Source organism: Aquila chrysaetos, chromosome 1, assembly GCF_900496995.4.
Source record: "Aquila chrysaetos chrysaetos chromosome 1, bAquChr1.4, whole genome shotgun sequence".
Lineage (NCBI taxonomy): Eukaryota > Metazoa > Chordata > Aves > Accipitriformes > Accipitridae > Aquila > Aquila chrysaetos.
In genome coordinates, this window is record NC_044004.1 from 64,524,520 (window position 1) to 64,537,478 (window position 12,959).

The window sequence follows — 12,959 nt, forward strand, 5'->3', positions numbered from 1 at the left end:
TAGCCCTGCTTCCCTCAGACTCAACTTGCAATATCCTCTTCAGATAAATTCCCCCCTGCTTTTTGGGTGAACTGTTTGTCTACGAAGAAGGAGGTCTAACAAACAAGTGAATCTCCTCAGGGCTTAGGAAACGTGGCAAAAGTCAGATGTGGTTGGTTATAGGTGAGGAACAGCCCTTAGCCCCCAAGTGCAGGCAGTGCACTCCTGCTCTTACTGCCAAGCGAGCTTTTCTGAGGTTTTTGCCACTGGAGCTGATAACCCCAGCCACCTCTTAAGAGCCTTCTAGGCATCAGTGGTAAACTAACTACCCACTTCAGTAGAGACCGGAGAAGCCAGAGGGAATAATCAAGATGCCAGACCGCCCCTTTGATGCTTCAGAAAGAGCAAGCTGGAGCCCTCTGCCATTGCCTGTACTCATCACAAGAAGCTTAACGTTATTTCTCTGCCTATGTAAGCTAAGCATGCTCTCTGCAAGTTACTTTGAACTACACTGCAAAAATATTTCTTGGTGCACCAAGCTCTTCCGTAAGAAAATTATTATATTTAGAAACACACACCAACCTTCTCCCCCCTACAGAGATTTATCTCCCCCTAAACAGATTTATCTGCAAGCATCTTTATTTAAAGGGTCAATTTGGGTCTTCCTAAGCACTCTCCACTAAATAAGATGAACTAGCAAGTTTCTACTGCTGAACTTTGTTTTCAGCTGTCAAACAGTGTTCTATTCATACAGAAAAAGGCACATGCGTACCTCACATTTACTGCTGGATTGAATACCCACATAGCCAGCTACCACAAAGGAGCTAACATACTAGAAATCCACTCCCTAGATGACTTCATGGGAGCTTGTCCATGTAGCCATGCCCTATGTAATTTATATTTGGCATAATATGAAAAATCAGGGACTCTAGAAATAGAAGAGGCAAACAGTACACTTCAGAGAAGATGAAGAAACCGAGCTAGGAATGGGAGTTTGCTCTGAGGTTAGGGAGTGCATGAGGTCACTTTTCCATGATGAGATGAAGCCACAGTGATGGCTTAGCAGTTGTCTTGCCATGGTAGCGACAATGCTATGGACACATAGATTTAACTGCTGAAACACAGAGCCAGTTACCACATCAAGACAGGTTCACTGACAGCAATGGCGATGGGTCTGGACACCTGGTTGAGAGTCACCTGCAAGGCCAAACTCCTGCTTAGTGCACTTGGACTAAAGTAGTACACCAGCAGGCACATCACTGTTTTTAAGCCTGTACACAGGCAGGAGCCAGAGGCTGAAAGCAGATGCACTTGCCCAGTAGTTTTGTCCACACATCCAGGGCAGTGGTTTCAACTAAATCAGGACAAGCTGCCAAGGGACAGTAATAAACCTCTGGATATACATGAAGCCCAAGGCCCTGCCACATTTACACCCCACAGCCTCATACTTCTAAAATTGTAATCAGAGAGGGAGCCAGATTCCAAGGAACATTTTGCTCAACTCTATCAATTATGACTTTTCTTAAGTGCTGAGATTTCAAATGTCACAATTACAGCAAGGCTAATTGAGTTTTTCTAATGACCTGCAAAGTCCCTATGAAAATGAGGATATAAGGAGAACTGAAGAGAGTTCTTTGTCATCTAATCTTTTACTAACTCACTTTTCAGCACCAAGTCAAACTGCTGTGCTGCCTTGCATCTGAAATACCTGATTCACAAAGACACAAGAGAGAAGTTACACAAGACCCTTGGGAGGCAGAGAGGCATTCACAGCTTCCTTTTCCACTCACTGAAAGGTTAAGAGGCTTGGTTCTGGCCTGAGGATGATGGGGTAAATGCATGACTTCATTTTCTAAGCCAGGGACTCAAGACATGGATTACCTCCCCTGTCATTCATGATAGGGTAGACCATGAATCTCTTGCTTAGCCTCATATATCTGTCTACCAGTATCTATTAACAAGCTTAGCTAGATTTGAGGCAGACAAGATATACCTTTCTGTTCTTTTTCAAATGCTGGAAAGTTTTTTCAGAGAGTTTATCTAAACAAACTAAACATAATAAGCAGAAGCTACTCTTTCATAAAGGAGTAAAGCAGCATACACTTTGAATAAAGAACAACAGGCATAGAGTTCTATTCAGTCTTCCTGAAAGCACTTAGAATTTATTTTTATAAAATGAAAATAATGGGACAATTCTCTTAAAATTTCCTGAATTTTAATAGCTCACTTTCTCTGAGGCAAATCCTAAGTTTCTAGACAGTAGCTAGAGGTAAAGGGCATAAAATGGTAAATGCATCCACAGATGAAAGCATGGGCTAAGAGCAGCATTGTATTTTTTAATAGAATAAATGCAAAGGCTGAAAGCAACTGTGTGTCAATCAGTGAAGGAAACAGACAACAGTTGCAGCAACAAAATTGTTTTTAAGATGTTTCATTAACATAACTCACTTTACCTGTACTGTTTTTAATTGCTGGGTCTGCAAAACAGAAGACTGGGCTGCAGTGTTTATCAGCTGACTTCCTTGGGTCAAAGCTGAGACACCAACAACAGGTTTCACTTCTGACCGACCTCCAATAACAACTTTGATCTGCTGGCCTTGTACCTTGGAGTCTCCACCTTGGGCTTGGGATGTGGCCTTTTGTGCCTGCGGGAGCTGGCCATGGGGTAATGCTAAAACAATAGGTTGGCCAGACTTGCCCAAAGTTGTTACAATTAGCTTTTGCCCATCTGGTTTAATACTCTGATTGCCTATTTTAATATCAGCGGTCTTGTTCAGAATAATTTGATTGGCTGATATAGTGACGGGGGTCTGAGCACCAATTTTATGGAGGCCACTTGGAAAGGTAGGCTTTACTACTGCATTCACATCAGTTTTTGGGGTTGTGGTGTTCACTGTCGTGTCGCCTGAGTGATTGCTGGGTGCAGTAACCGATTCTGTGGTGACTGCAGCTGTAGTCGTAGCTGAGGAGTCGCTGGTGGAACTTATGTTCACTATTTCTTCCAGTTCTGTTTCCATGGGAATAGAATCTCCCATTGGCGACGACACAATAACTGCCTCAATGCTGTCGTCTTCCACCAGAGTTATACCAGTGTCCATTATTTCCTCAGGGAGCAAGCTGTTGACTTCTGCTGAAACCACTTCCATTTTAGCAGTTGTGGCAGTGATGACCAGAGCAGGTACTGCAATAATATTTTAAAAAGTTATTGGCTTCCAGAAAGCATACATTTTCAAAGCTTTATGAATAGTATTACCAAAGAAGAAAATATAGTAGCAGAATTTTTTTCAGACTGAAGGTATTGTGCTCACACAGGAGGTACATAATGAAAAAAATGTTTTCAAATCATAACACATTAAGCTGAATTTACTCTCAGTAAGAATTTATATCAAACCTCTTCAACATCATCCACTGAAGTCAGATCAAGGCACTGACTTGCTGTGGATTACCAGTTCACTCTTGACAACACAGTACACAAAGAAGCAGTGTTCCCCCCACAAGATACAGGCACCTTGTTCAGACATTTAAGCTTACTGGAATATAAAGCAAGAGTTAAACAGCTTTAAAAAAATCCAACAGATGATAACGGCATTTCATATACATGTCAACATTGATTAGCAGGTTATCTTGCCTCAAGAGATTTGTTAACCATACCAGATTTAACAGGTTCATTTTTGCCAAATCCTCATTTTGGAAATCCCAGAAAAAACAAACAACTGTCTAGTGACGGGCTTTAACAACCCCACAAGCTCAATTAACAGCCCACCTACCCCAGGACTGAGCCAAAGCCCTGCCCTTGCGAGATGAACAAATAATTCCTCTATGCTGGCTGTGAAAAGAGCAGTTCATTGTTTTTTTTTCCTCAATACTCACAAGAAAATGTAATGGCCAAATTCATGATTAATTTGAAACGTGTTCTAAACACAAAACAAAGAACACCCCATGTGAAAGAGAACAGATTTTTTTTTTTAAGCTGACTAATAAGACTGACCAATTTATATTAAAGAAAACTCAAACTACAATGAGATTCAAAGCCAGGGTTACTTCCCACTTGAGAAATCTTGAAGACATTGCTGGAAATGGTCATATCTACCATTCCCACTAAAACCATATCACTGTCAGAGGTTGAAAACAGATCAGCTTAATAAGGCATTTTCCCCACTTGCTGACCCCATCAGCATGCTTGGGCACTGGACAGGCGAGCACACTGCATGGGTATGTGTATATACTCTCGAGTACTCATTATAAGCTCAAGAAGACAGTATCCTTGCAAATTCAGTTTCCTACTTGCTAGGAAAAGCATAGCAAGTTATTCATACTAAGCAATATTCATAATTAAGGAACTGTGCCACTAAAAACACTGACCAAATGCCAAGGTGACATTGATTCCTCCAGAGTCATTGTGGCTCCATTTTGCACAGCAGCTAACCAGAGAACAGCTGTATTTCAGCCATGAGGTAGAAGGATGGGGAAAAAACCCTGCTATAATCTACCTAGTTTCCATGCTGAGCTCAGGAGGCTGTGCTGGAGCAGTCCATGGCCTTTCTGATCGCAAAGGGTGCAATCCTGATTACCCTCACCTCCCGAGTACAAGTCATATCAAACTGCCATAATACTCAAGAAGACCGAGCTGTGAAAGAACTTGTTCAGATGACTGACAGTCAAACTGACACACAGCTCACTTACTGGCAGGCATTTAAAGATACAAAGTTATCTGATGTCACTGCCAGAAATACCTGCTGTCAAAAGCATTTCTCCCAAAGTAATGCCAGTACAGCTTGCAGTGATGCCAGCCCTGGTAAGTAGCGCTAGACAAAACAGCTTACTCCTAAGGACACATTAGTAATAGTATCGCATTGCTGTCTTAAAGTCAAATTGGTTAACTGCATACAAGATTACACAAAAATAGGAATAGTAGAAGCAGACTTTTTCAGCATGTGTTAAGGCCACCAGCTCTTCTCCTGAGCTATGTTGCTTTATTGTCTCCTCATCAACCTGCATGGGCTTGTGTCTTAGATCTTACAACTTCAAACTATTTTGGACAAAAAAACCCCTCATCATCCTGTTCTATTCAGACAAGCACATGGGGCTTGGATCCAGAAGTTAGACTCCTAGGGTCAACCACAATCCAAATAATGATTGCCTCCATGTTTGAAAGGAGGGAATCATCTAAATCGGACAGTGGAAAAATCACCAGATTCAGTAATGACAAATAATTTTAAGTTACTTGCTTTTGGTTTGCATTTGTACATGTTATTCCCTAAAAGGTCATTCTTAGTATCTTTTAACAGTATGACCATAAAGTATTTACATATATTTAAGTAGTTATACAGTTCAACAGTTATTTATATTTTTCATTCTTACCACTTGGTTATGTTATAAAGCTGTAAATGGTTATTAAATACCTGTATCTAGTTGAAAGGATATTTATATTAAAATGCACAGAGTCAGGGTTTTAAACAGCATTCTGACCTCAAACAAACCACCTGCAAGTCAGAACGCAGAAGGGAAAGAAACACACTACATCAAAACTGGAATAAGAAACTGAGACGTTAAAAGAAAAGAAACATTATGCATGGTTACTGGATTAACAGTTTACAGCCATCACATTGGAAAATTTTAGTTATTAGGTCTCATCATTTTACAGTTGGCTTTCATTAATTCATTCAGGCTAGCGTCATCAACAATAGCAAGAAAAGAACCACAACACAACCCACTTGTTCTATTTCTTCATTGCTTTTGGATATGACTGAAAGGTACAGGAAATGCAACAATGAAAATCTCATCCTAGCTATATGAGAGGCTGCTGTCAAAGGCAGCTTCAACATCCCAGCAGATTTTACTTCTAGATATTTAGCCAGGATTTCTCAACAGTTCAGATGTTTATTTTTTTCTAATGCTTTTATACCAAACACACAGTTTTTCCATTTTTCCAGCTCCTCTACTAAAGTGATTTCCAACAGTAAAAGCATGCCAACCTCTTAAGATTCTAACAGCTTTGAGATATTCAAGACAGAAGAATTGTTTTAACTATTTAAAAAGACTTGAAAGTTTCCTTTGTTTCAGCAATTATGCTTTGAGTTTCTTGATAATGCAAGAGCTGTACCTACAACCCCCCCCAAAAGATGCATCAGTGTTTACAGTTATTTAGCTCAAAACCTGAAGAAAAAGTCTAAACCAAAGAAGTGGATAAGCACACTATCAGACTGGGGAACTCCACAAAAATTCTAGGATCAGATTACTACATAGATAATTTTAGCCTACAAAATAATGGCCATACAACTAAATTAAAAGCTCCAGAAGTTCACATAATGAAGATTTGTTTAGAAAAAAGACTGTCCCAGCATAGCTCAGGACACCCAACCAGCCAAATGTATATAAAAAAGATTAGGAACTAAAGCATATCATCAGCGACATCTTGGAGTAACAACTTTGAAAAATACGGAATACTGTTAGGAGGAGGACAGGGAGAAAAGCTCATCTTGAGTGAACCACCACTGATAATCTTACCCATAGCACAGATCTCTATGCTTGATATTCACAAAGAAGAGTCATAAAGGGTAAAGGAGATTTATAACAACGAGGATGAAGAATGCCATCATTGTTGGCAAAAATACAGAATGGTGTCTGACAGGTACCTCTAAACTTTGATCTATTTTTCCCTTTTCTGTCACTAGTATGTCAGTGCAGAATCTTTAAGAAACTAACACTGTTAAAGTGTTGAGGTTGATTACATCAACACCTTTGTTGATAAAACATGCAAAGCAGCCACACTAAACAGGAAAATCAAAAGAATCAATAAAATAAAGCACACCGATATGCAAACAAGTAAACAAAATGCAAGACATAACAACGCCTGTATTTTACAGTAACTAACTGCATCTTACTACATCTCCAGAAATGCCCCCATTTCACTAAGATAGGAATAGCTAACCTTCCAGTCTGCAATCATGAACAGTTCAAGTGCAGCACTTACATGAGAATATGTTACAAAATCATCAGCGAGGTTATGTACTGCAAGGAAACCTGTTCCAAAATTCAGATTACTCAGCAATAAGGCTGCTGAGACCAACTTTACAGGATGTCCTGGGATGGTGCTGCATGTTAGCAAGATCATCACAACGAAGCAGCAGACCAAGGGACTCGTCACCATTTGTGGCCCCATTAGCAGTCCCCTTCCTGTTCTCTTCTCAGTATACAGCACAGGCCTGGTGGCACTCAGCCATGGGAAGACTCTGGTATAACTTGACAGGTTCAAGAACATCAGACTTGCCTTAAGTCATTCGCAACATTCATTTTAAACTAAATTCTGAAGCGTCGCTTTCACCAGAAAACAGGCAAATCGAATCAGTAACAGCTTTTGTATGAGCACCTATCTCCAAGTAGAAAAAACCCCACCCCCAAATCAAAAGCTTCATAAATGCATTAAGTCCAACATAGCCCCTAAAATAGCAGGGATTCTCTTGGGATCTGTAGAACTGTTGTTGCATGCTAAGCAAATGCTAACTGAAACCAAGTATCTTTGCCAGATACAGCAGCTAGTAGTTCTTTAAAGCTGGGATAGATGCACACACTTGAGCATAGCATTAAGAGCCAGCAAGAGGAAGTACTTTCAACTTCCTGAGCTAGGAACTGCAAAAACCCTTAAAAAGAAGTATGAGGAATGATGAAACACCACAAAAAGTCCCTACCCTCAAGAGGTCACCACTGGGGTGATTGTCCAGGAGAAAAATCACATATGTGAAACTAGTTACTACATCACTAACCACAAGAAGATGGAAATATGACCATATATTCATTATTTCAATTTTCTTCCTGAGGGATGTAATGCAGGATACAGTTTTGCAGCTCCCCAAAAACAGAGAATCAGAATCCTTGCATTAACGGACTTATGAGCATCTCCACACACCCCTGGTGCTGCAAAAGGCCAAGTCTTTTCCAAAGAACAATAAAGACGACATTATCAGCTTTTAAGAGAATCAAGGCATATGCCTAATAATTTGCGAAGTGTAAGGGAGAACACCAATAGTTGCAATATCTTTCAAGGGTTTACTAAACCGGGTGGGCAGGAATGAGGCTGGAAACTAGGGTCAGGTGAATGGCAGAAAAGTAATAGTGGACAACCTAACAGGTAATTGTTCACCACAAGTACAATGGATTCTAAATGCAAATGTATGGGGGAAAGCCAAAAGAATACAGTATCAGCAGTTAGCCAATACAAAAGGGGTAACATCTGGTATTTCCTTTGCCGAGATACAAATGTGGCAACACAATCACTTCCGATTCAAATAAAGGTGGAATAGGGGACTATCGGCAGGCTATGGCTCAGATTTGAAGATTTTAAAACTCAAAAACCCCAGAATATTCTTATGAAGTTATATTCATAAAATCAGCATATTTCTCTTAATTTGTAAAGGTTTAAAAACATAATTTATTTAATTCCTAAATCCATTCATTACAATAAAGGCAAAGAGTAGGAGGAAGTAGGGGAAATACAGAATGGATCCTTGATGATTTATCTGAGAAGCATGAGATGCTGTCAGCCACATGCAATCAAAGTTTAGGTGCTTAAATGCTTGTCAAATTTTTCAGCTTCTGCTTATCTGCCCTCTCCAATAGTGGCAATATGTAAACTCCAGAAGGCTGCTGACCTAAACCCCCCCCTTTTTGGTATTAATACTTACAGATTAAACAGTTCAAAATTACCAGGCCTTGAGTAGTTGGAAGATGCCACAAGAGAGATCCAAGTACGATCCAATGGGAACACTGCAGCAGCAATTCATTGACCTGCTACCATTCTCCTTCCTAATCTTCCAACTCTTGGGATGGGGGGTTGGGGGGGTGGGGGGTGGGTGCATCTTGCAATTATTCAACCTTGGAACAGTTACTAAGCTCTCCATGCTGCTATCATTGACATATAACACTACAAAATATTGACAAGGACAGTCAAAACACAATGAACCAAAAAAATCAGAGGAACAAACAGAAGATATTATTTGTAGACATGCTGGGAAAAAACAAACAAACAAAAAAGGTATTTTACTTAAGTTTTCAAAAATTTGTGTCCTATTGTCTTCAAAATAGAAATGTTTTACCAACGTATTGATATGAAATACACTGCCTTCACCACAAAAATCTTTAGTTGATCATACTCAAAGCTTTAGAAGTGATGCACGCAACATGACCACATCTTCCTTCAGCTCAACTGTTGTTAACAAATATACTTTAAGACTTAGCTATCCTGTGACCTGTAGCTGTTTTCTTCACATCAAAATTAATTCTCACATACAAGGAATCACAGCATGCTACTACAGAAATTAGATAACACACACACCGAGTACAAAAGCAATTTTTACAATCAAACTAAAAAAGACATGGTACATAATCAAAAATCCCCATGAGTCACAGAGAACCTTTCAAGCAAAACAGAAGCTAGAGAGAAAGAGGAAAAAAGCCACAACTAAGTTTTGATGAAAGCAGCACGTCATACAAATTGGAAATGGTTGAATTACATTACACGTACATGTGAGTGCATTGCTTGCTAGAAAACCAGCATTTTAAAACACTCAGATATCTAACTCAGAACTGGACAACCCCCTTTTCACCATAAGAAGAAAATACTACACTGCCCAAACATACCATCAATTACAAAATGAGATTAGTAAGGAAGAACATTCTAGCCAATGTGAGGAACTGAGTAGTATTACTGAAAAAAACCAAAACCAAACAAAACTTCAAGCACTCACCCAGAATCATTAGTATCTAGAAAACTAAACCACTTAAAGGTCAAATTACTTTCCCATGGCTCACAGCTGTTACCTAGGTCTCACATGCTAGTTATATGCCCATTAAGAAGGGAGCAAAACCATACCATTTTACTAGTACTGGTCTGCATTTCAAGCCATGTGCACATTTCAAATTTGCATAGATATTTCAATCATCAGTCGACACTTCCAGTGTTTGCTATTTGTGGCTCACAGCAAGCCAAAACCTTAGACTTCCATGTCGTTCTGAAGATGGACCAGGATCAGCAAGCTGATGATAAAATCTGCTTCTCAAGAACTACTCGGTGCCCTGTAAGAGTCTAATCCTCATCGGTGCTAAGTAAATTCCAGAGTGCACAGAAGAGCAAAGGCATTACTATTATGCGAATGCTGCCCGCTGATCTAACTGCAATGTTCTGCAGAAGTAAAAGAACATTGATACGTGTATATTTTTCAAATGACTGGCATGTCCAGACTAAGAAGGCAGAAATAGACAAGTAATTAGGATAGCCATTTATGCTCTGATTACCAACAAATGCATGCTGTCGACCACAGAAAGAGATTCCATACACATCTGTACATCCTCCTTTCCTCTTAAAAAGAAGTGTTGACGGTCACTTTATCATGGTAAGGTTAAAGTCTTAAACACTGCTTGTTTTAGCACACATCTTACTTATAGCAACTTTCCAGGAAAGAACTGGAAATAACATTCATTGCAGCAGAACGCTTCAAGGCAGTTCAGTTTGCTTTCTTTAACTGGAAACAATGTTCTACTTTCAAGCAGAGTTTCATGCAAACTAAAAATGAAATAGAAAACAAAAATCAGAACATTTCCCTTCACCCTTCCCTTGGTTTGCACGCCTGTTTCAGTCATCTTCACAATATACAGTAGCACAAAAGCTGAAAACCAAAACTGCACAGGTGTTCTTATGATCATTAAATACATTCTGAAGATATTCACTGACATGAACAATCCAATATTTGGGTTTGTAGATTCCAGGGCCTTTACATTTAATGAAGCATTTTTAACTTTATGGTCTATGCAAACTTAGTGGTGAGAACAAAAAAAAAACCAACCCTAAATTAACTTCAAATTATTTTATTTTCTGCAGTGTTTAGGAAGCCAAAATTAAAGAATTAAGAATCTGAAGTTAAAATGAATACATATATGTAGTGAACTTAACTTGATTGAAAAAAAAAAAAAAACAAACAACTGTGAAGAGTACTTATCACTAGGCCCAAGAAACACAGATTTCAGCCTTTAAATATAGCTTGAAATAAAGGTCTTGCTTGCCAAATTCTGGATGCCTCTTGAATGCAGGGCTACAGAAGAGTTAGAACACACAGCGATATCATACCAAGAACACTCTTAAAAACAACAAGCATGAAAACTGCCATCACAGGCTTGGTATTGAGTTCCCCACAGACTTTTAACAGGTGTTGTCATATTGGGCACCTTTTAAGATAAGACTTGCTGCCAGCAACTTCAGCAAGAGTGCATTTTAGCGCTGTATTTATGAGCAAAGGTTAATCACAACAGAATTGTAACCTACCAATTTTATTGAGACTTTGCAAATCAGGAAGCACAATCATTTTGTGGTGCATTACACGTACACTTCAGCAGCGCTGCCCAGTCAGCAGGTACAATACATAAAGTTCATTCTAACCAAAACAAAAACACGAACAACACTGATTTCAGTGGGGTATTTAATTTAAAAAAATATGCTAACATGGTACAGAAAATAACTTTGTCCTAAAAACTTAGTTCCTTATGCGTCTTATGCAATCATATGATTATTTTCAAAGTTAGAATAATGCAGAGATGAAAACCAGATAAAAATCTAAGACCATAAACTGCAATGCTTCAGCATAGTGCTGTCAAGATTCAGACAGCAGTGAAAGCCATTATGGCCACTACTGTTTTTTAAACTTATCCTAGAAATCTAAGTTGGCTTTCTTCATTTTTGAGTCCAATGGAGCATTGAAAGAAAAGTAAAAATAGCTCAACAAACAGTTATATTGCAGTGATTCACCAGAAAACATGTTTCTAGCTGCAGATCTCAGCAGCTCTACCAGCCTTAAACATGACAACACTTAACAAGTACAGAATATATTTACTTACAGAAGGACTGAGCTGAAGATAAATAGCTTGCCTGCAGGCAAACCATGACATGGTTCAGATGCCAAAAACCACTATTACCCCCTTCCTCCCTATTTAGTCTCTAGATAAAGCACCTCTGTATTCCTTTTGGGGAAAATTTATTTAAATAACCAGGATTGTGCAATAGCTGACTGGCTTTTGTGGAATGAAATTGAGTCAAGAGATCAATTCAATAGGAGAAATGGGAATTTCAGTGAAATCTCTGTTCCAGAACCATGTGAACCACTTCAAATGCAGGCTTCTCAGACCTCTGAAGTCTCATTTATCATAACACAAAAGGTTGAAATGCTTCTGAAACACAAACTGATAAATTTCTTTAGGTGTGCACAAGAAAACCAACAGTTCAGCTTTCAGACACCTCAAAAAAATATCTTACAGACAGGACTAGCCAGAGAAAAGCATTTCAGTGATTCTCTGTTACAACTTTGTTTTCAATAGCCTGAAAGCAACACAGATACAGCAAATATCTTACTCTATCCCTGGAGATGCTTTATTCCAGACAGCATACCAAGGCCACCTGGAAGGAACATATCTTTGCACACACACCCTGTGCTGCTCAATATACACCTTTCTGTCTTTACAGGATACCCTTCCCAATTTGACTTCCATGGCAAACATGCTCTGCCACCAGTTGGACAAGTCGCCACTACACTGTCCGAGCTGAAACAGATCCAGAAGGTTCATCTCATTCTCAGAATTAATAAAAGAAGAAATAATTATATGCAAAGCCTTAATTGTGTGTCTCCATGCAAAAAGCTGGGGGTTTTTTTATGTTGCAAGATCACCTAGCAGATAGCTTCCCTCTCTGCTACATCTAAGACAACTTTGTATACACAAAAGAAGCTTTTGCCAACTGTCAATTTATAATTTTGGGGATTGGAGATTAACAGTGTTGTTATATGTGACAGGACATCGAAGCTGACCTGTAGCCTTCGCAGGTTATCTGCTGTGACTCAGCTGCCCTAGTTGATCACTGCACTGTGTTAAAGCACCACATACCCACAACGAGCTGGATGCACCTGAATCAGAGGGTGTCTCAGCACCTCAGTTATGTTCCC

General features: G+C 39.3%; 1 protein-coding gene across 3 annotated transcripts in view; it reads right to left on the reverse strand.

Moving 5' to 3' along the window:
* LIN54 (lin-54 DREAM MuvB core complex component) overlaps nucleotides 1-12,959 on the reverse strand; it is a 40,851-nt gene that overhangs the window by 21,194 nt on the left and 6,698 nt on the right. For all 3 annotated transcript variants that reach the window (XM_030015948.2, XM_041124618.1, XM_030015981.2), the window contains one exon: nucleotides 2,433-3,160. In XM_030015948.2, the coding sequence (XP_029871808.1) occupies nucleotides 2,433-3,125 (693 nt within the window). In that variant the 5' untranslated portion in view covers nucleotides 3,126-3,160. Of the gene's footprint in view, nucleotides 1-2,432; nucleotides 3,161-12,959 lie in introns of those variants that run through there.